Here is a 22379-nt window from a genome sequence, read left to right on the forward strand (position 1 = left end):
AGCTTGCACCAGTCCACCAAATGGATCTACATCTCCACATCCTACTTCTTTATATGTGGAGGAACACAAATGTCGAAGGGATTAGGGCACATTTGGAATTTGACTAAATCAAAGGAAAATGTCTGAGTCAGATGTGCCCCTTATGCGAATCAAGCATCCTGACCGGGAATGACTTCCTGGACCAGTCAGCTATAAATCAAAGAACATTAATATTTTTATGTCAAGCAGATTTCCTTTTAATTTGTATGATTTTATTGTTCTTTCTTATTTGAGAATATTCATTCTTTTATATATATATATATATATATATATATATATATATATATATATATATATAAAGAGAGAGAGAGAGAGAGGGTTAGGTTCAAATATTCTAACTAAGAATTGTGTGGATGTAAGGATGAATATGGACCAATCATTTTAATTATCAATATTTAATAATTTATTAAATATATAAGGGTGTAATAGTAAATTGACCAATAGTTAATTATAGTAAAAAATTAATTCAATTAATAACCCCAACAATTTAGGTTATTTGTTTTCAAAGATCCTATAATAACACCATTACACCACCATCATCATCGTAATTCACCGCCTCTAATAATGGTTACTCGATCGGTGAATAGGGTCATCTCCAGACGATCGTTTGATACCAGGTAATCCATCCATCATGACTTTCAGAATAAATGTCATCAACAGATGATCGGTAAATAAGGTCATCTCCAGACGATCGGTAAATATGGTAATTAACAACCCCTCCGAAGACCACACCAAAAAAACCTAGGATGACTTTCAGAATAAATGTCATCTGGATTTGGATTTGGGGTTTTTTTTCATATTTCCAAATCCAGATTTCATCTTTCCAGATCGAACCCTAAAATAAGTTAAAATGATTAAATGATGATGATGACAGAATCCATGGCGAGGGTTTCGGATTGGAGAATTTACCTAGAGATGTACTCATGGACATACTCGCCAAGCTACCGATTTCATCCTTGATTCAGTTCCGGTTGGTATGTCGTTCATGAAAGTGTTGTCAATCGACACTGAACTTTCACGGCTTCACCATGTTGCGGTGGCGGAAAATGATCTGACACTACTATTCCACTGTAATTACCCTATCCGTAGCCAAATCTCTTTCATAGAGTTATCCTCCGATGGTGGTGGCAACGACGATGAAAATGATGAAGACGACGACGTCGACAAGATTGTAAGAAAGATTTTCACACCTTTTTGTAGCTCCATGCTTGAATTCAACATCATGGGTTCATGTAATGGCTTGTTATGCTTGTCTGATTCGCTTTATGGTGAACCCATTTACGTTTTCAACCTATTTTCCCGAGATTATCTGGAGCTTCTGAAATTCAAGCAGTTTCTGGAACAGGAGGTGATGTTCGTATTCAGATTTCACCCAATTACGAACGAGTACATTGTTGTGAAGATTGTGTACTACAGAAACGGGCAAGGGAAACGGCGGGTCATTCAAAACAATATGAATTACCCGAAATCAGAGGTTTAAATTCTCACCATTTCCAAAGAAACAAACAAGAATCCATGAAGAACGCTCGGGAAAGTGCCTTATCAACTTGACAGGCAAGTGACTGAAGTTCCTATAGTGAATGGGATAATCCATTAGCTATAGAGTCGTCGTTGATTTAGGTCGAGCGATCATCTCTTTTGACCTAAAAGACGAATAGTTCAAAGTGGTGATGAAACCTACCCATGTTATAGTGATCCGGAGTAATTTTCACTTGGCCGTCATTCAAGTAATTACATTCATGCTTAACACATACAACAATGAATATACATAAATGACATTCATTTCGAAAGAATATAAGTAATGAATAGGTTTTTTTGCTTGTTCTTTTTTTTTCATCTTCTTTGATTTTAAAACGGTGTCTAGGTTAGAGTTGGATTTGGGGTTTCTTGAATTCTATATTTGGTCTGTTTCTTTATGTCTATAATTTTGTCTGGTACTATGAAAGTGGTAATTTGGTAACTTAGTGATCACGACATATGTAAAAAAAATTAAACCTATTTTTACTATCTAGTCATGTAGCAACATGTTTCATTTATTGTGTTATTGTAGTTGAATATTACAATTTTTTCATTTTCCTTGTATTTTGGAACAACGATTATTAAAATTGAACATTACATTGTTTTATTTTGGTTTGCATATTAAATGTCTCAACAAAATTCTTATGCTTCCAACTAGATGTTCTCATGCTTAAGTAAATTGTAATGTTTTTTGTGTGCGTACAAACATTATTGAAGCAAGGTTTAAGAAGTTATACATTCTTATGAAGTTATAAATTCTGAAAGAAATAACATCAAGTAAAGAAAAAGAAGCATTATGAAGAATGGAAACTCGGTTTGAAGCCTGGTGAAGAATGGAAAGTAAGACAACAATATTTGTTCAGAATAGATTAACATTTTTTCTGTTAGAAAGATTAGCAACAAAATTCTATTAGAACGTATTTGTGTTTTACTTAGATTTCAATGTTTTTATTTGATTTTTAATCATTCTCTGTTTTATTCTTAAAGAATAAATGTAATTGTTAACCATTACTACTTATATTCTTTCAGAATAAATGTCATTTATGTATGTTTTTGTTAAGAATGAATGTAATTAATGATTTTAAGATATTAAAATTCTTTTCATATAAAAGTTGTATTCATTAAAAGTTATTAATCTTGATAATATATCTTTATAGTATTTTGTCAGGATTTAATGTTTTTTTTTCCAGGATAATCATAAACGCATTCATTTAAATGTTTGAATTGATATATTTATTATCCAAAAAATCAGACTTTTAAAGTTTAGATAATGAACTATTCCTTAAAATCTACAATTTTCTTTTTTAAATTTACGTTAATTGACTAAAATACAAATAAAATGAAATTAGATGGTATTTTTTAATTATTTTTAATATTAATTACTTTCTTAAAAGAAGTAAAATGATTGGCCCACAATAATTCCTACATCCACACAATAATTAATTAGAATATAATAACTTAACCCTATATATATATATATATATATATATATATATATATATATATATATACACCCTAACAAATAAGAGTGATTTTGCCACATGTCTTTCTCTCATTTAATTGGCCACATGTCATTTTATAATAATTTTGAGATATATTTATTTTCCACCTATCATTTACTTTAATTTTGCATTTCAAATATATCATTAATTTAGTTTCCATAAATTAAACATATCATTAATTTAGTTTTCCATAAATTAAACTTATCTTCGGAAGATGTTATCTGCTGCAGTTAGATGTAATGCGCAAATTGTTTTAAATGTTGCTTCAGTGGGATTGCTTATTTATTATTACCTGGTGGTAGGACAACACATTCACGGTTTATAATTCATTTGGTTCTTACTGAGCTTTTTGTTTGTTCCATAACACCAAATAGTGAACTTGCCAGTTTATTACAAAAAAACCTTATTGATCATTTGGGATGAAGCGCCCATGATTCACAAGCATGCATTTGAAGCTTTAGATCGAACTTTGAAAGATATATTCAAGTGTCATAATCCTAAAAATTCAAATTTGCCATTTGGAGGGAAAGTGATTGTTTTTGGAGGAGATTTTAGACAAATTTTGCCTGTTATCCCAAGTGGTAGTAGACAAGACATTGTCAATGCGTCTTTAAGTTCATTATATTTATGGCAACAATGCAAAGTCCATAAACTAATGAAAAACATGAGGCTAACTGTTGGAAGTGATACATCTGCTATTAAACAAACAACAGCTTTTACAAAATGGCTTTTGGATATAGGAGAAGGGAAACTTGGCGGTTCTAATGATGGTGAAGCGATTATTGATATTCCAAAGGATCTTCTAATTAATGATCATTGTGATCCTATAGGTTCATTAATTGAGTTTGTATATCCTTCTATTCTTGAATATTCTAACATTCCAAAATATTTTCAAGAAAGAGCAATACTTGCTTCAAAAAATGAAGTTGTCAGAAAAATAAATGATCGTTTGCTATCATTATTTCGAGGAGATGAAGTCGAATATCTAAGTTCAGATAAACTATGCAAATCTGAGTTTATCCATGATCAGTTTGATGTCAATTTATACTCACCTGATGTTTTAAATGGTCTTAAATTTCAGGTCTCCCAAATCATAAGTTAGTTTTGAAAGTCGGGGTTCCAGTTATGTTACTGAGAAACGTTGATCAAAAAACTGGTTTAAGTAATGGAACTAGACTACAGGTGGTATCTTTGGGCAAATGTGTTATTGAGGCGGTTATCATATCTAGAACTAATATTGGAAATCGGACCTTTATTCCAAGAATGACCTTAACACCATCTGGAAAAAAAAATATCATTCAAATTCCAAGGAAGACAGTTTCCATTAGCTATTTGTTTTGCAATGTCAATTAATAAGAGCCAAGGACAATCCTTATCTAAGGTTGGTTTGTTTCTGAATGATCTGGTTTTTTCACATGGTCAATTGTATGTTGCCTTATCTAGAGTTCAAAGTAGACAAGGATTAAAATTGTTAATTTTAGATAAGGATGGTAGACCTACAAATAAAACTTCTAATGTTGTTTATAAAGAAGTTTCTAGAAATCTGTAAATATTTTGTACAATATTATTTCATATAACATTTATTATTATTATTTTTAATAAAACTTTATTGTAATTTTCAGTTGTGATTTGTTATATTTTTTCATATATGTTTATTTTAACAACTTAATTAACTAATTACATAACAATTTTAATTTACTTCATTTACTGTGGTTGTTTATTTTTATAATACATTTATTATTTTATTATATATTATTGTTATTTTTCTTCATTGCTTCACAAATAAGTATTGTGTGATATATATCTTTAAAATATATTTTAGATTTTCATTTAAAACAACGATTATAATTTTATATAAATACAAAAATATATATCTTAATTAATAATTTTTTTACAATAATTGATTAGTAATCATAAGTTTTTTATAAATACTTAATTTATTTTATAACCGTGGTTCCCACGGGTTATAACCTAGTATCTTAATAAATAAGAATGATTTTGTTACATGTCTTTCTCTCATTCAATTGGCCACATGTCATTTTATAATAATTTTGAGATATATTTATTTTCCACTTATCATTTACTTCAATTTTGCATTTCAAATATATCATTAGTTTAGTTTCCATAAATTAAACCTACCATAATAACTATTAATTTTAAATTTTAAATTTCAATTTCAATTTCAAATAAATTTACAGTTTAAACCTTTGTGTTGAACATTTTGTTATAATTAACTCATTTAATATACGAGTCTGATAACTAAACACATAATTTTAATTTATTTATTTTTTGCATGTTTTTCTTCTCATAATTTTCAAATTCAAATAAACTTCCTATTTAATTGTTCCTATTTAACATTTTGTTTTAATTAACCTGTATATTATACGGGTATATATATATATATATATATATATATATATATATATATATATATATATATATATATATATATATATATATATCTCCACGGTTACATGATTTTGCAACAATCTCAAGTCACAAGTTTTTACAAATAGTGGCGAGTCACGTCGTTTATAAGGCATTGCTTAAAACAACAATTTTGTTAAAACGTGACATCAAATAAAATCATTAGAACCATGGTGCGCCATACTAACTTTTTAGAACCTTGCTAATATCATAGTCCCAAAACACTATTTTTTTTTCATATACTAATATAACTTTAATCTTTCTATATTTTAACCGTCTAAAATTCACTTTTTTATCATACGACCCACAAACAACTTGCAAACATTAATATTATAATCATTTAACTTCACTTATTTGATTGACAATTCGTTCAAATCTTTTGTCCCAATGTCTACTTCAAAATTTTGAATACTTGTCCCACAGGCCACAGTTGTCAAATCTTTTGTTCAAACGTTTTATATTGAATCCATACATGTTACCCGCATTTCTAATATATTACTCAAACGTTTTTTGTTGCCTATTTTTTATGACTATCTGTATATTTAATATATACTATAAATAGTTAAAATAAATACTAGTTGTCAAATAATATTGTTTGACAAACTGTTGGAAATACAAATGAGGCAAGAAATGTTCAAAATGTAATTTGTCAAATTAAGCAAAAAACTGTTAAATATATTGTGTTTGCGACAAAAGGGTATAGAAAAAGTTTATCCTATCTTGTAGAGAAGTTTAATTTCGCCAAAATGACTATAGAAAAAGTAGAATTTACCAAAAATGTATATAATTTATCAAATATGATAGATACAAAGACCTGGGATATAGACAAAATATTTGATACATTATCTCTATATTTAATTCATATGGATTAGAAAATATCTAATTTGACTACGATATTATTGGAACCATTCACCAAAAAACATATGGCATAAGCATGTTACCCCACACCACAGATATGTGATCATAATTGATTAATATATAATAGGTTTGATCATGAAACATCAATTTCTGAAAATATGTTTGACATGTGTACTACCTGAACAACAAATTTTGTAGTTATAAATTTGTATACGATTCTTAGAAAAATATTCTATTTAGGTTACCTTACTTAGTTTTTGTGGTTATAAACGCGTTACTTGTTATGTTTCCTAACTTTTTTTTGGACATGGTCTTATATATAGGCCCACAAAACCGGTCTTTAGACCAGAGGACTGGAGCCCCGAATTAATCTTAGTATACGATTGAATTTATCAGACTCATTTATGTAGAACTGTGGCATCCGGCCTAGTTATGGGCCCAATGTTGATCAACCTTACAGCCATGTAACCCATTCTAAATGGGCCCCTAATAAACTGGTTTCAACTTTCAAGTGTATATATTTATGACAAAATTATATAAAAAGTCCTTGTAGTTTAGCAAAAATTATAAAGTTACTACCTGTTAATTTTATTTGATGAACCATGTGGTTTTTAAATCATGCAAGGTTGATCCTTATGGTTTTAATTTATTAAAAATCTGATCTAAAATTACTATATATCCTTTTTCAGTTTATTTTTCTTTTCTTTTTATATAGTTTTATTTAAAAAGATAAATAATAGATAAACACTTATTGCCTTTTCTTAGGGGGTGTTTGGATTAGCTTTTTAGCTTATTGCTTATAGCTTATTTGTGGTGGAAATAAGCAATAAGCAATAAGCATGGGGAGAGATGCTTATTAAAATTAGCTTATTTAGTTTAATAAGCTGGATTTTATCAAAACACTTAAATTAAATTGTTGTGGGAATAAGCAATATGCATCTCTTTTTTTCCTATCCAAACACCCCTTACTACAGATGATTCTCAAGAAAAAGGCAACAACACAACAAGTTTGGCAAAAAATAGAAATCATGTTTCATTAAACAAATATTCAAATGCAATTCAACATGATAACAAACTTCGTAACATCAAAATTTGAGACTCCATCATATTTGATTGTTGTATTTGAATAAAGATTATTGTTGATATCTTAGACAACCTATAATGTTACTATGCCCGGAAAGTGCCATACACCATTAATGGTCTATCATCCAAGTTCAAATGTGTTTGCAAGTCTAATTCGCCATCGAATTCATCATCTCATTTTTCTTGAAAAGTGCTCCATGTTCCTTCTTGAGGAGCAACACATGAAATAAGTTTAAGATCCTTCCTACTATTCTCCTCAATTGGACCATTTTTTGAATTATACAGTTCTTTTAGTCTAACATTCTACCAATGGTCAACAATATCATTGATGAAATAATAATTGTAGGGGAGGCAAACCTAACAACCGTAGTGGACGTTGATCCTTCAACTCCAACAATCGTCCTCCAAACAGGTGACAACTCCTCTCAATCATCTTTTTTCCAAATTCGTAAGGGGTAGGGTTCTAGTTGGATGTCATGGCCTACGCACATCAGATTTTTCCTTTTCCCATGCTCAATTGAACCAGCTGAATGCTAGACCTAACCTGTTGTCGACACCATTAAAATCATAACCCACTGCCTTGTGTTTCTCAGTAAAGCCTAAAAAGAGCTTGTCAGCTTCCTCGCCAACCCTATTCAATGAACCTACCACTAGTTGGACAAAGATACAATTTTATTATGCCGATCCACAAAACTTGGCACCATGGTTCATTTTGGATTATTTTTTTTCTTGATTGAAGAACATGATTCTTATTGATTTTCGGAACATGATGGTGTTCAAATTAAGTAATGTTGGTGATGGACAATGGTGACAGTAAAAAAACAGACTTCTTTATGCAGATTTGTAGCACCTGGTTCCTGGTACGTACTTCTTGTGATTAATATTTTAATTTTATGCATTTTTGCCTTGGACTCGGCGAGTTGAAGGACCAACTCGCCGAGTAGGAGCGGGATAAGGCGCGGGGTTTGAACTTTGTACTCGGCGAGTCGGTCCCCGGACTCGGCGAGTAGACCCTGTTTGGAAAAAAAAACCCTAATCCGGGCGTTTGCACCCTATTTAAACGCTCTAACTTGGCATCTTTAGTCCCTAACACTTCCAGAGAGCTTTAGAGAGAAACCCTAGCCCCCATATTGTTCTTAAGAGTGATCTTGGCCTTGTGGAGAAGGATTGGAGCTTAGAGAAAGGAAGAGGAGGTTGAAGTGTGCAAGGAGGGGAGGTAGATCCGGGATCTACACTGTGAGAAGCTTCCATTCATGTAGAAAAGTTCTTACCTTGATCATTAGTTCATTAGATCCCCTTTTGTCCCAAATTAGTGGTTTCAAGCGCTAAAACTTCAAATTCCATGTATTTATGCTTTAAGTTCTGAAAGGACTTCAGATTGGGATCATATGGACATCCTAGAAGTATAAAGTCTCTGTGGTTGGGGTTATTGAGGTCCCTATTGAGTGTATGACCCCTTAAAGAGCTTGGATTTGCCTTCTTGAGCTCATAGGGCCATGCATGCACGTAAAGTTTGCAACTTTACATGATAAGCATGCCCTAGGAGCATAGATCTATGGGTTAGAAGCGTTGCATGTCGCAGTTTTGGTCTGTATGGGAAGTGGGTCGTAGGGACTCGACGAGTCCCAAAATGGAACTCGGCGAGTTCTATGAAGATGGTCTTAGACTCGGTGAGTTGGAAGAACAACTCGGCGAGTCCTATGAAGATTGCCTGGAAGTCGCCAAGTTGTTCTTCAAACTCGGCAAGTCATATGAACTTTCACTGAGTAAGAGGGGTTTAAGTGTTGAAGGTCCAACCCTTCGTATCTGCACGCGGGATTAACAGTGTAACGTAGTCCCAAAACCCCAAATCCTCTTGCGGATGTTCTGGTGAGGATTGGAAGCGAGTGGGAGACCTGCTCGTGGAACTCGGCGAGTTGCTCTCGGACTCGGCGAGTCGGATCACAAGTCGTTTCCATAGTCCCGAGTAGTGAGTCAAGGGTGACTCAGTGAGTGGAAAGAGGGACTTGGCGAGTATGACCGGGTTAGTAGGAGAAGGACTCGGCGAGTCTGTGCCACGACTCGACGAGTCCAGTCAACTGGAAGTTGACTTTGACCAAGAGTTGACCTTGGACCAGGGATGGGTCAGTCAATTGACCTAAGGGTATTTATGAGTGGCTAATCTATGTTTATGGGTTTGTAGCCGGAGGATTACCGGTGCAGCAGCCAGACGTCTAGCAGTCAGACCTTCGGTAACTACTCTTCAAGGTGAGTTTCCTTCCAGTAGTAATGGGTCTAAGTCACCAAGGCCGGCCCGTATAGACGATATGTTAGTATCGGAGTGTGGACCGAGCCCGTATCTCTTGGTTGAGTTGATTATGATATATGTCAGTATGATAGAATTGTCTATACTCGTTGTCTGTGTGATACTTGTATGTTATGGTTTAGCAGCTGAGTGTGGGCGAGGCCCGTATCTCTCTGAGAGTGGAGTGTGGGCGAGGCCCGTATCTCCCAGATAGCAGAGTGTGGGCGAGGCCCGTATCTCCTAGTTGTTCATTGTATGTTTGTATGGTATGAGGTATTATAGGGGAACTCACTAAGCTTCGTGCTTACAGTTTTTAGTTTTGGTTTCAGGTACCTCTTCTTCGAAGGAGAAGGAGCTGGCACGGTAGCGGCCCATCGCACACACGCCTCGTATTTTGCACTATGAGATCTTCCTGGGGATTTGTACTCTGACATTTATTATGTTTTATGAAAACGTTTTCCAGACATGCGTTATCTTTTATGAAATGTTATGATCGGTGAACGTTTTATTTCTAATATTTTACCTAGTATATGTTTTAAAAATGAAATTTTTTGCTCATATTTTTGAGACGTTACAAGATTGCAAGCTTATATATAGTCTATATTTTTTCAGACATGAAACAAAAATATAAACATTTTATCTCCGCGTCGTCCTAAAAAACTTTTTAAATCTTTTACCAAAAAAGATGTAAAAGTTATAACTTTTAACAACCTTTTATCCAAACTAAATATAATTTTGTTTTATTTTATTAGAAAATATATTAAAGAAAGAAGTATGCCGTTTAAATTATTTTTCCCATAAAATGCAATATTCTTCGTGTGTTGGCCTGTTTTTAGAACGGATAACTCACATACCTATTAATCTTATTTTTAAATCTTTATCTTTTGTCCAAGGGACTTGACCCTGCAACACACCTGGTACCCACAAGGCTGGGCCGGCCTTATTGTTTGAGGATTAAAGGTAGGACTTAGGGCCTCCAATTGCAAGGGCCCCGTTTACTTTTGATCAAAGGTTATTAGTTTCCAAAAAATCAGGCATAAGTGTTGATCCACTCTTCAAGCGACGATACGGCAACAAAAACTTCCGATCTTTTTTCCATTCTTGTTCTCGATTAAATGTTCTTCTCCAATCGTTTCTTCTACTCTTCTGTTGAGTTGTCTCGTTTTCTCGCTGAATCGCTGAATCTCAACAGATCATCATCCAAAAAAACCAGGATCTTCTTCCTTCTTCATTCTCGCTGTTGCTATTCTCTTGTCATTGAATGATTGAAACGGCAATATGCTTTGTATTTTCAATTTTTAGTTTTGATTATTATCTGTGATTATCTAATTGGGGTTAATAGGCAATTAATTAGGGTTAATATTTTCAGTTTTCACAATGGATTGCAGCGGAATGTGAAAGTTATATAAATGAAATTGTGTTATATAAACAGATGAAGTATAAATAATTAAAAATGTTGTTTGGTTAATACAAAGACATACTGATTGTGAGCAAGTGTAATATACTTTTGAAATCTTCTTGTTTCCTGGCTTGAGTTTTCTATATACGCTTTCAATCGATTTTTGTATTAAAGGGCCCAATTTTTTGGTCACTTAAGGCCCCAAACTGGTTGAGCCCTGCTACAAACCCTTTGGTTTTCTTTTATCATATTCATCTTAGATTCTCATAAAGTGTCGTATTCCACTTCGACGTCTTCATCTTTGTTGTTGTCATTGTCAAAATTTCTAGTACCAGTATGGGTGCTGATAAATTTTTCGTAATTAATGCATGTTTTCCAGTATGGGTGTTGATAAATTTGTCGTAAACAATTCACGTGTTGGAAAAAAAAAAAGGAAAAAATAACTCAATGTGAGAGTAATCATATCATATCATCAGAGACCTTTAAGTGCTACAAGGTGTTGTAGTGTCCCATCAGATCTAAGTAATCTTTCAATAATATATATCTATGAATGTGGTTGTAAGCTGTATGGAGCGGACGATTGGACGAAATGTCACCTATACATGCTAACTTACTTTGTAAATTTAGTAATCTCATTTAAATATCGACTCTTGTAGAATTCCAAATTTTATAGATTTTGTCTAAGAATACAACGACTTATTTCTTCATATAACAGTTGATGTCTTTCTTTGATAAGATCTGTCAAACGTGGTTTGTCAAGATGATAAAGAAAAATAGAGAATTACTAACCTAAATAATTTCAAATATTTAACAACTAATATAAGTTTTATTCTTTTCTTCAGTACTCGTATAGATTATAAGATTAAACCAAAAAGTAAAAAGGTACAAAGGTCTATATAATTACGATTAGTCTTTTCTTATTCCTTCTTTTTATAGCATTCCCAATCAAACATTCTAAATTTAGCAACTCCATATGATGAATTACGCGTGAATAGAAGTTGGAAAGCAACCAAATCACTTTTAATTTTAAAAGAAAAGCAAGGAACAGTTCGATTTCCACACCCGACCCAGTTGCAACAAATAAACAAATAAAAAACAAAAAGAAAGAACAAACATTTTGAACCCGTATCACTTTAATTATACACTTCCACGTTTTATGTCACACAATTGTTGCATTTGTTTTTCATTGGACAATAATTTATATTTATTGTAGATGATAATACTACTACTACTCATAGTAAGAAGAAATAAATAAAATATAAACTAAAATTATCAGTATATTAATTTATAAAGTGATAAAATACGAAAAGCATGAAATTTCTAATAACAAACTTTTGTATATTACAAAAGTTGGGTATATTTTCAATTTAGGGGATAATACAGAAGAGAAGATAGAGTAGAACGCACCACACTGTAGCACGCTACACCTTACAAGGAGGCATGTGGTGGGGGTTGAAGGTGATGAATCATCACTAATCAATGACACGTAATGAGGCATCCTTCGGTCATCTACTGCCTTCACTACTACTGAGTCTACTGTAACTCTGTAAGAAACGAAAAAACAGACGGAATCTACAATCATCTGATCATCTATCTCATCTCTGATATTATATACCCATTTCTCAAGATACTAAATGAATGTAATCACAGGATATACTGCTTCATAATTGTTTATGAACCCACATTAAATCATAATTGATGCGTAATTACAACACAGACGGAAAATCTACAATCATCTCTAACGATTAATTGAATTTTTAATAGGTTGATGCAGCTTTTTATAAGTGAAATCATTCAAGATAATTCATATATATCAAACTACCTCGGATTTCCAAAGGAAATAAAGATCTTCAATATTCTAGGAGGTATTGATCAATATTTCTATTAGGAGAGAAAAAAATCCAGGAAATGATACCAGCACGATTAATAGTCGATGGATCATTCCAGATGCATCAGTTAATTCACATAAAAAGAAAAAAAGACGATCGAAGTTTACATCAAACATGCATCAGTTAATTTACAGGATTAGAGATGAGATCGAGATGAAGAACGAACGATTTTGATGAAATTTGGGATGAGTTAGGAAACAACCAATTCCTTGCCGCCATGGCTGCAATGATCCAAAACAGAGAACCTGGAAGGCTTCGGCTCAAAATTCTTCCTCCTTTGGATATCATGACTCGACGGTTTGATTATCTTCAACAGAAACTCTTTCACCAGATTCGTCTTCTTAACATCCAATCGATTTAATTGCTCCGCGATCAATTTTCTCCCTACTTTAGGAGACGAGCTGCGGTGGCGTGCGCACCGGAATGAGCCCGGATGGTTCGTCGGAGAACAGAGGCATGTCCGCCTTGACGACGTCGACGATGATGAATTTATGTGACCAGAATCCATCACTTTTTGGGGTGTCTGTGCATGCACTTCAATTTGATTGATCGGGTTCGGTTGTTATTCAACGCGTAATATTAGGACTCAGATTTACAACTAATCCCCCTACATCATGGGTTTATTTCAGAAAAACCTTCAATTTTGTATTTCATGTCAAAACTACCCCTATGCATAAATGGTAACTCTACAAATTGACGTAAGATTGAGCAAATTCAAAGCGCTCCCAATATTTACTTACATCAAGTTAAAACTTTGGTCTTTGGTACAAACTTGACTTGATATGGTAAGATAAACTAATTGTAAAATAAAATAATATAATTTTCAAAAGTAGATGGAGTTGTAAGAGAATTTACTTTTAGGAGGAATGTAAATTTATCTAATTGTTTATTCTTTCTGACTTGAATTAACTTGTTGTAGCTAATTACCTTATTTTGACAGGAAATTGACTTAATAAGGTAATTAATTTTTCGGTTTATTCACATCTGAATAGCTATCTTTTTTGTGTATACATCTAGGTAACGAGCTTTTTAGAATTGTTCACATATGACCATTATGATCGGCTGTAGCAGGTTATATCGGGCCATAATTGTCATATGCAAACACTTTCAAAAAATTCGTTACCTAGATATGTACAAAAAAAATAGTTATCAATATGTGAACACACCGAAAAGGTAAAAGTACATTACACGAATGATCCTTGTAGTTTGGGTAATCTGTGCGTTTGGTCCCTAAATTATTTTTTAACTTGAATGATCCCTACTGTTTATTTTTGTTGTGTGTTTGGCCCTTGTCTTACCTTAAAAGACTGTTGTGTCCTTTTTCAATTTTATTTTTAGTTAATTTTTTTATTTATGTATTTATTTTTTTATATATTTTACAAAAATTAATACATCCCACATATTTGTATCTTCTCACCCTAAACCTGAAACCATATATTTGTTTCAGGTTTAAGGTGAGGAGATACAAATATATGGGGTCTATTAATTTTTTAAATTATATAAAAAATAAATATATAAATAAGAAAAATAATTTTAAGGCACAATAGTCTTTTGAGGTAAGACTGTGACCAAACACACAACAAAAATAAACAGTAGGGATCATCCAAGTTAAAAAATAAATTAGGGACCAAACGCACAAATTACCCAAACTATAGGGACCATTTGTGTAATTTACTTTTACGGTTTGTTCACATTTGAGCAACTACATATTTTTTGTACACATCTAGGTATACGAACATTTTGGAAGTGTTCACATGTGACCATTATGACCGGATGTAACCTGCTACAGCGGGTCATAATGGTTATATGTTAACACTTTCAAAAAATTTGTTACTCAGATGTGTATAAAAAAAAGATAGTTACCCAGATGTAAACAAATTGAAAAGTTAATTACATTATTAAGTCTATTTTCCTATTTTGACGTATACATTTCATTTAAGGTTGGTGAAAAGTTGTAATGAGAGATATTTTGCATGTCAACTGATTAAGGTTAATTTAATTTTAAGTTCCGAGGGATCTGCATTGGATAAAACTATAATTTATGGATCCAACATTTCATATATGGATCCAATTATATAAGATATGGGGACAATTAATATAAACATTATTATGGTTTGTATAGATTCTCTATTTATAATTGGTTGAAGACCCACCACAATCGTAATTAAAATAATGGTAAGAGTTTATAGAAGTTTTTCAAAGAAAACTTATTCAATGGCTTTTCAAAATTTAACGTTTTTTGATGCGAAAATAGATGCTAAAAGTAAAAAAGTTACCTTCTTGAAATGCAAATTTACAATTTCTACCCATATTTCAAATTTTTATTTCTAAGAGATCGTTCTTCCATTTATGCAATCTTCTACTTTTTATGTGACCAAAAACGGAATAAAAAAATCCTTTTTTTTTTAGAATTAAGAGGTGTCTATTGTTGGAAGAAATACATGTTTCAATGGGTAATATTCATAAATTTTTATAAAACTTTTATGTTTATCAAAGTTTTGAAAACCACTAAAAATAATTAAGATGTTTTTTATGTTTTATTTGAGTTAATTATGGTCTCGTTGAATGTTACTTTTGTTATTTTGGATTTGATCATAACCGAAATTTTATGAATAATGACAATCAAGTTTAGCCATATTATCATGAATATAACTTTTTACAGATTTCAAACATTTTATTGATGATTTTGAATATGATGGCCAAATTAAGACCCGTAGCGAAGTAGGCTGTATTTTCAGGATTAATCATAAGGTCAGTCGGTCACACACCAAGCCTAAAACATATAATATATTTTCATCATTTTTATAAAGTTAACTGTAGAAAAGATAATGTATTTTCATCATCCTATCAATTTATACAATGAATTATCTTAACTATTTTTTAGAGCATTCTTATTAGGAAATTGTCATTCTCAATAGATCTAATATGGAATGGTGAGTTTGTTATTATTTTATTAAAAATTAAAATATGTTTATATAAATTAATTGATTATTATATTTTTAGTATGAGGCCATAACTATTTTTAAAATGTTTAATTAGAGAGATGGCATAAGGAGAAAAGCAAAAGAAAACCGAAAGTTGTAGGCCCGTCTCGCCTAACTCCCACACATGATACCCATACGATGTGCCTAGTCATTCCACGTAGTTTCACAGTCGGTTTGATATTTTTCGTCTTTTTGTAGTTTTTAGGGATTATTAAATCCAAACAAAATATTCCGAGATAATATACTTCTAGAAATAAATACTACATTGATGTGGAGTTGAGTCATTTATGGAGGGAAGCGACTAAAATTCAACTTCAAACGATAATAAATTAATAGTGCAACAACAAATGTTAACCAGAAAGTGAGACAAACCACTAGAACCAATCCGGTCGTATTGGTTATCTTACCTAAGATGATTATTTGGACCGGATCGTATTGGAATCAGTTCCATAAGAACCCGGGTTGAAAGGATTATGTGGACCGTGGAATGGACCTATTGAGACATACCAGTGCCAGTGTCAGTATCCGTTTTCCGGTTCTTGGACCGGTAGACCAGTTCAACATTTGTTAAGTATGGTACAAATAGTTGAAGCAGTAAGAAAGTTTTTAGGGAAAATGGTATTATGAGCTTAACAAATACGTAAGGAGAAAACATATAAGCTGCAAACTATCAACTTTGATATTCCGACTTATACGTGATATAACTCATTGAATATGGAACAAAAAAATAATGAATTTATAGCTTAAAATTAAGTACAAACTCTAAAATACATGCTCAAATAGATCTCATGTTAATCCACCTTCAAATGAATGACTTATTCGGTTTAGCTTCAAATGAATTAGCTATTTAATTTTAAAAAATTTCACATAATATTTTATGGGTTACTGGGTTATAAAGTGGAAAACTTTCCCTTTAACATTTTGCTTGACATTCTGGTTGGTTAGACTGTTTGGTATGGATAACGCCAATCGGAACGTTTTTTGTTGTTTTTGTGAGTTATAACGCACAAAAACCGCCCTTTTTCACCGTGTTTGGGCGTTATACACCTGCACGTTGCTTCCCGATGTTTTTTCCTTCTTTTTCTCTAAAAACGTTGCCCACACCTACCAGCCTTATAACATGTAGAAGATTGAAAGTTGGACATGTATTATTGATGTCTTTTGAAATATATTTCTTCTTAGAAGGTGAAGGTTTTACTTAAGGTCAATTAATCCTCTTAAAATTCCTACTTGGAGGCTCGGTCATGTGATCTATATAGCCTAAATCTCAAGGAGTCCGGAAAGATATTGTTGATTCTTTGTATAGATTTGAAGGTGTACTTTAAAAAAGGTTGGATTGCGAAATTCAACATGTTTTTTGGAATGAAAATTAGTTGGGAGATATTTTGTTATGTCATCGATATCATGGATTGTATATGTTAGAATTGGATACAGCTTGCAAGGTTTCCTCTTGGTTAAACAATGCTTCTCACATATCGATGTGGTTTCAAGAACCAAAGGGAGTTTAAGCAATGGAAGTGTTGGCTAGTTTTTCTCAAACTAACAATTAAGACAAGTGGATGTTTTGGGATAACATATTTTTCTTGATCTATTGCCTCCAAATGAGAGGAGTAGGTGCAGATTCTATTTTGTGTTTTCATCTTGTTCGGTGGTGAGTGGTGACTGATTAGTTTTGTGGTTAGAATTTTATATATTTTTTTTATCGTTGCAATATTTTCTAACATCTTTCTAGGGATGAGAATTTGGCCCGAATTTGAACCGAACCGAATTAGACCCGAATAAGCAATTCGATTCGGGTTTCGCGTATCTATATTATGCTTATTCAGTTATCGGGTTATTCGGTTCGAGTTATCCAAATAAGAGCTTATTCGGTTCAAGATACCCGGCCCGAATAAGCATTCCTCCTCTTTTTCTGATCGATAGAAATCAAAATCATGATTCATATTTTTGTCATCGTCGTTCATAATAGAAAGAAAAAAAAACCTACACTTGTTCTTGTCGTTTCAAAATCGACCAATCTTATCATCTATTTCCAAACTCGAAATCACTTTTGTCAATCCTTCCTCTTATTTCAAACTTTCAAAAACCGATCATTCCTATTGTTTAAGGATTCATGAATTCATATTTTGTTTAGTCATGAAAAACTAGGTTCCAATTCAAGAAACTCAATTAAGAAATTAATTATTATTATATTAATCTACTGTATAATTGTTAATCTTTCAATTTATTATTGTGTTATATTAGTTTTTGAATATTTTATGTTTATGTATAAAAGTACATTATTATTCTATCATTTGGGTTATAAAATCCTACAATTTATTCGTTTTTTTTTTCCTGTTTATATTAGATATTTAATCATTTTGTACATGTTATTCAGATTATTCGGATAATAACCGAACCAAACTGATTAATACCCAATCTGAACCAAACCCGTATTGGTTAATAGGTTCGGTTTTCGGTTCATGCGATTACCCTTATTCGGTTTTCAAGTTATTCGGGTTCGGTTCGGTTCCGACCCAAATAACATCCCTACATCTTTCTAATATTTTGAATAAAATTTGCCATTCAAATATATCGCGGAACTCGGGTCAAAATATGAAAAATTTAAACTCTTCTAAACATAATTCCATTTCTATATTTTCACTCTTTTACACTTATTTCATTTTGCAAATGAACTTTGTGTTGATGCAGGAACCCCAAGCTTGGTATACTTTCTATGCCTTCTTTCTCGAGCATACAACACCCATAACACCAACGAATGCATCACAGCAGCAGACACCATAGCTAATCCAATATACACCCACCGACTATATTTAGTCAATCCTGGACAATGATCCTCATGGATTCCTGTGAATGTCTCCCTAACAAAAGTACAATTTAGTAAACCGGCTAAAAACGGTCCATAGTTTGACAACCCCGAGATTACATTGGCTGCAGCCGACATCTGGTCATACATCTTTGGAGTCAACCTCCCCACATTTGTGCATATATCTTTTTCTGACACTTGGCATACATAATCTTTCCATACCTATAAACAAAACACCATTTATATCCTTCAGTTGACTTCCAAATTAAGTCAAACCCATGACTTAATTGATTCATGATTGATAAGATTATATGAAGAAATACAACACCAAGTAAAGAAAACGAAATGGAAGAATTCTAATTAGTTCAGAAATTCTGAAATTGAGAGATGGTTTGACTCAAAAGTCAAAATTGCATTGGGAAACTCGATAAAACATACCTGGCTGGCATCACCGGCGTCCAATTCACCAGCTTGACATTTCCGATCAGTTTTATCATCGTTTAGCGGGTTACAGAGGATGGGAACCAACGGGCCTGATTGATTGTAACCGAGGAAACCAGGAAAAGGTGGTGGATCGATGTTTGCTACCTTGACGATGATCATATTGACCATTCCCACCAATTGGAAAGTCACATCTTTGCTCTGAAACAAGGTTTCTTGAGCAGTTGCATTGTCGAAACATGGAAGTATCTCGTCTAATGCCGTATGAGCAGTAGGGTTCTGAATCCATTCATCCATTGCAACACAAGTGTCGCCCATAACACTACCAACATGAATAGTAATCGTTTTGTTAGATTAATGGAGATGGAATGTAGTTATTCTAGCAATTGAGAAGATTGTTAAAACGCACTTGTGAAGTGTGAAAAATATGCCACACAAGATAAACGTAGCTGTAACAAGAATCCAACCGCAGACCACCAATCTGCAACCATATAAGCGGAAATTATGATCAAGAAATGAATTCATCACGTAAAACACACACACACACACACGTGATCACCACTCACATGTAAACGAGAACCTGGAAACCGAAAATGGAGAACACTGCAACCAACAGTCAATAACATGAATAGTTGATAAGCAAATTTAATTTTAAATCTTCAAAAATTGGAATCGTTTAAACATAAAATCTCTAGAAGATCAAATCTTTAGGCTTAAAAACCAAGAAAAACTATAAAACACGCATAAAATCATGAAAAGATAGGATCTTTAGGCTTACAAAAACCAAGAAGAGCTACGAGAAGCATAACAGCAGCGATAATTATAAGAGAAAGCCTCCTGCAAAAAAAATGATAACGTTTAACATACGAGTCTAATTGTATATGTTGTTGAAAGAAATCGTTGTAACATATTTACATACACAGAGTTCAAAACATCCTGTATATCTTTTTCGTTCTCTTCGGTCTCGGAGTCAAGGTCTGTAGCAGCTGCATTTATCATTTCATCGACCCTGTCAATGTTGTTCTTGATATTCGCAGGTAAAGAAACTTGATCTACTCCAATACCCTTTGCTGTATCAAGAATATCCAACACATTGTTGAGCTTATGAACTGTATCTTTAGACTCCCTCACAACAAATTCCAATGTGTCCGATGTACTCTTATGAAACTTCCCTTGCCCCATGTAAAGCACCACACATCCGATTCTGAAACAAATTACGATTATATTTACATCCACAAAAGAAGCGCATTCATTCATGTCTTTTGCACAAGTGACAGTGGATAACAACGAACAGGGGTTGAGAGTTGCTTACATGGCAGCAATGGTGAAGAGGGTGAGGAAGGCGAGAGAGAGGACATAAGCGATTCTAGAATAGCTGTAATGGATTCTCCGGAAGCAAGAGTAATAGCAACAGATTACGAGTAAGGACATTCCAAATCCCACAAACCAGATTGCAGCAATCACAAACACAGGGACAGCGCTAAATGATACAGACTGCACAGGCATAAATTTTTAGCTATAAACACCGAAGAACTGGTGTCAAAGTTTGAATTTGAAGATCAATTAGGTTGACTCCAAAAGTCAAAATTGAAGGACTAAAAAAAAGACGTTTCTAAATAAACAGCGAACTAGGTAGAAAGCTTACATAGAAGTAATGAGCGTCACTGATATTCCATCCACCGGTATAATACTCTAAACCTTTCGTTGGGTCTTTCCTCCTCGTTCTCTCTTCAGCCAAAATCAAAGAAGAATTCTCATCATCACTTTCCCCTTCAAGAACAGACCTCCCGATCCTCACCGGAAAAACACCATAACCGCCGCCGATCACCCCTACGAACACCGGAACAGTTCAATAACAAACAACCTTAATATAAAATACGACGACCAAAAACAAAAATGAAAATGGTAAACCCAATATACCTGTAGACGATTGTTGCTTTTGCTGGGGAGTATTCTTGGAAACTCCAAGAGAAATGAACGTTAGTAGCAAAATTAGCAGTGGTTTGAGAGAAACCATGTTTTTTTTTTCTTGTTTTGATGATTGTTCTAGGAGGATATTGGAAACTTTTGTACGTTTTATGAGCTGGATTAATAGAGAGGCGTCGAGATGATCGCTTCGCATCTTTCCATTTTCGAATTAGTGTTCTTGTTTGGATGGGCCGACTTTTGGTTTGAAGTTTGATTCGTTATTTGAATGTTTGCCGATTCCACATCATTTTCTTATTCATCCATGGCATTTTATAGTTAATGGACATATATACCCCTCATTAATAGATAATGTATTTTAATTAGAGTATTTAGTTTCGGCATTGATTTGTTTCCTTCTTCCTCCTTCAGCACTGCGATCTTCCTCCTCCAGCGTTGTAATTTTCAGCGATTTGTTTCCAAAAGATCCCAAGATAACCTTCACACGTATGATTCTGTGTGTATCGAACTATAATCTTCACGTATGGTATGGAACCCTTAAATAGATTCTGCAATGATAATAACAAGTTATCACCGTTTCATACGGGAAATGAGACGCAATAACTTGATTCTGTCTAAATTGCTTATCATTGTCCAGGAAATACCTATTCCATACCGGAACCGAACTGGAATATAATGTATATCCTCTATCGTTTCTATCAATCCACACTTTTCGGTTTAAATTAAATCCGTTTCGGGTCGGGTCGGTCCCGGAACCAAAAACATTGCTACTTGAGAATCAGTACCCATATAGTTCTTTTATGGTTTATATATTTTTCTTCAATAAATTATTACATACGTTTCTGATTTCCTAATAAGTTTCTAAGTATTGAACTATACTATGTGAATGATTCCATGTGTATGTGTCTGATTTTGATTATGTATGTATCTATTACACTATGATATAACTTCCCTTGTTTTTCTTGAAAATGTATCTATTTCCTTCAAAAGACCAAACCATAACTTTTTTATTTTCTAACCATAGACGTCCCTATTCTAAATAGACCAGGTTTCCATCTTATAAAATGTATATAAAAAAAAATCTGGTTTTTGAAATTAAAAAAAAAAAGAATAAAAAAGCAAATACATGATTTTTTATTTCTTTATAGTATATTTTCATTGATATTTTTATGGTAGGGAGTCTTATTTTCCCCATAAACCTCTATAATAATAAACTAGGTGTG

General features: G+C 32.9%; 3 protein-coding genes across 3 annotated transcripts; 2 read left to right on the forward strand and 1 right to left on the reverse strand.

Annotated features, from left to right (window-relative positions):
* The first annotated feature begins 1024 nt into the window (after positions 1-1024).
* LOC111910517 (F-box protein At3g07870) lies at positions 1025-1519 on the forward strand. Its single transcript, XM_042901992.1, has one exon. It carries the CDS (start codon positions 1025-1027, stop codon positions 1517-1519), a length of 495 nt encoding a protein of 164 aa, XP_042757926.1.
* A 1970-nt stretch (positions 1520-3489) lies between these two features.
* Positions 3490-4161, forward strand: LOC111910518 (uncharacterized). Its single transcript, XM_023906355.1, has one exon. It carries the CDS (start codon positions 3490-3492, stop codon positions 4159-4161), a length of 672 nt encoding a protein of 223 aa, XP_023762123.1.
* A 14358-nt stretch (positions 4162-18519) lies between these two features.
* Positions 18520-21540, reverse strand: LOC111910548 (uncharacterized). Its single transcript, XM_023906384.3, has 9 exons — positions 21151-21540; positions 20876-21060; positions 20543-20724; positions 20150-20434; positions 20009-20067; positions 19797-19833; positions 19640-19711; positions 19228-19552; positions 18520-19011 (listed from the first exon to the last, which is right to left on the reverse strand). Exons 1-9 carry the CDS (start codon positions 21350-21352, stop codon positions 18643-18645), a joined length of 1716 nt encoding a protein of 571 aa, XP_023762152.1. The 5' UTR covers positions 21353-21540; the 3' UTR covers positions 18520-18642.
* Positions 21541-22379: the final 839 nt, after the last annotated feature.

Source organism: Lactuca sativa, chromosome 5, assembly GCF_002870075.4.
Source record: "Lactuca sativa cultivar Salinas chromosome 5, Lsat_Salinas_v11, whole genome shotgun sequence".
Lineage (NCBI taxonomy): Eukaryota > Viridiplantae > Streptophyta > Magnoliopsida > Asterales > Asteraceae > Lactuca > Lactuca sativa.

Excerpts from the sequence above, each read along its gene's own strand:
- LOC111910517 (XM_042901992.1), top strand. The coding sequence starts at position 1,025 with ATGAAAGTGTTGTCAATCGACACTGAACTTTCACGGCTTCACCATGTT.
- LOC111910518 (XM_023906355.1), top strand. The coding sequence starts at position 3,490 with ATGATTCACAAGCATGCATTTGAAGCTTTAGATCGAACTTTGAAAGAT.
- LOC111910548 (XM_023906384.3), bottom strand. The coding sequence starts at position 21,352 with ATGCGAAGCGATCATCTCGACGCCTCTCTATTAATCCAGCTCATAAAA. Across the intron at positions 21,061-21,150 it reads AAAGCAACAATCGTCTACAG|GGGTGATCGGCGGCGGTTAT; the intron begins GTATATTGGGTT and ends CGGTGTTCGTAG. Across the intron at positions 20,725-20,875 it reads GTGACGCTCATTACTTCTAT|TCTGTATCATTTAGCGCTGT; the intron begins GTAAGCTTTCTA and ends ATGCCTGTGCAG.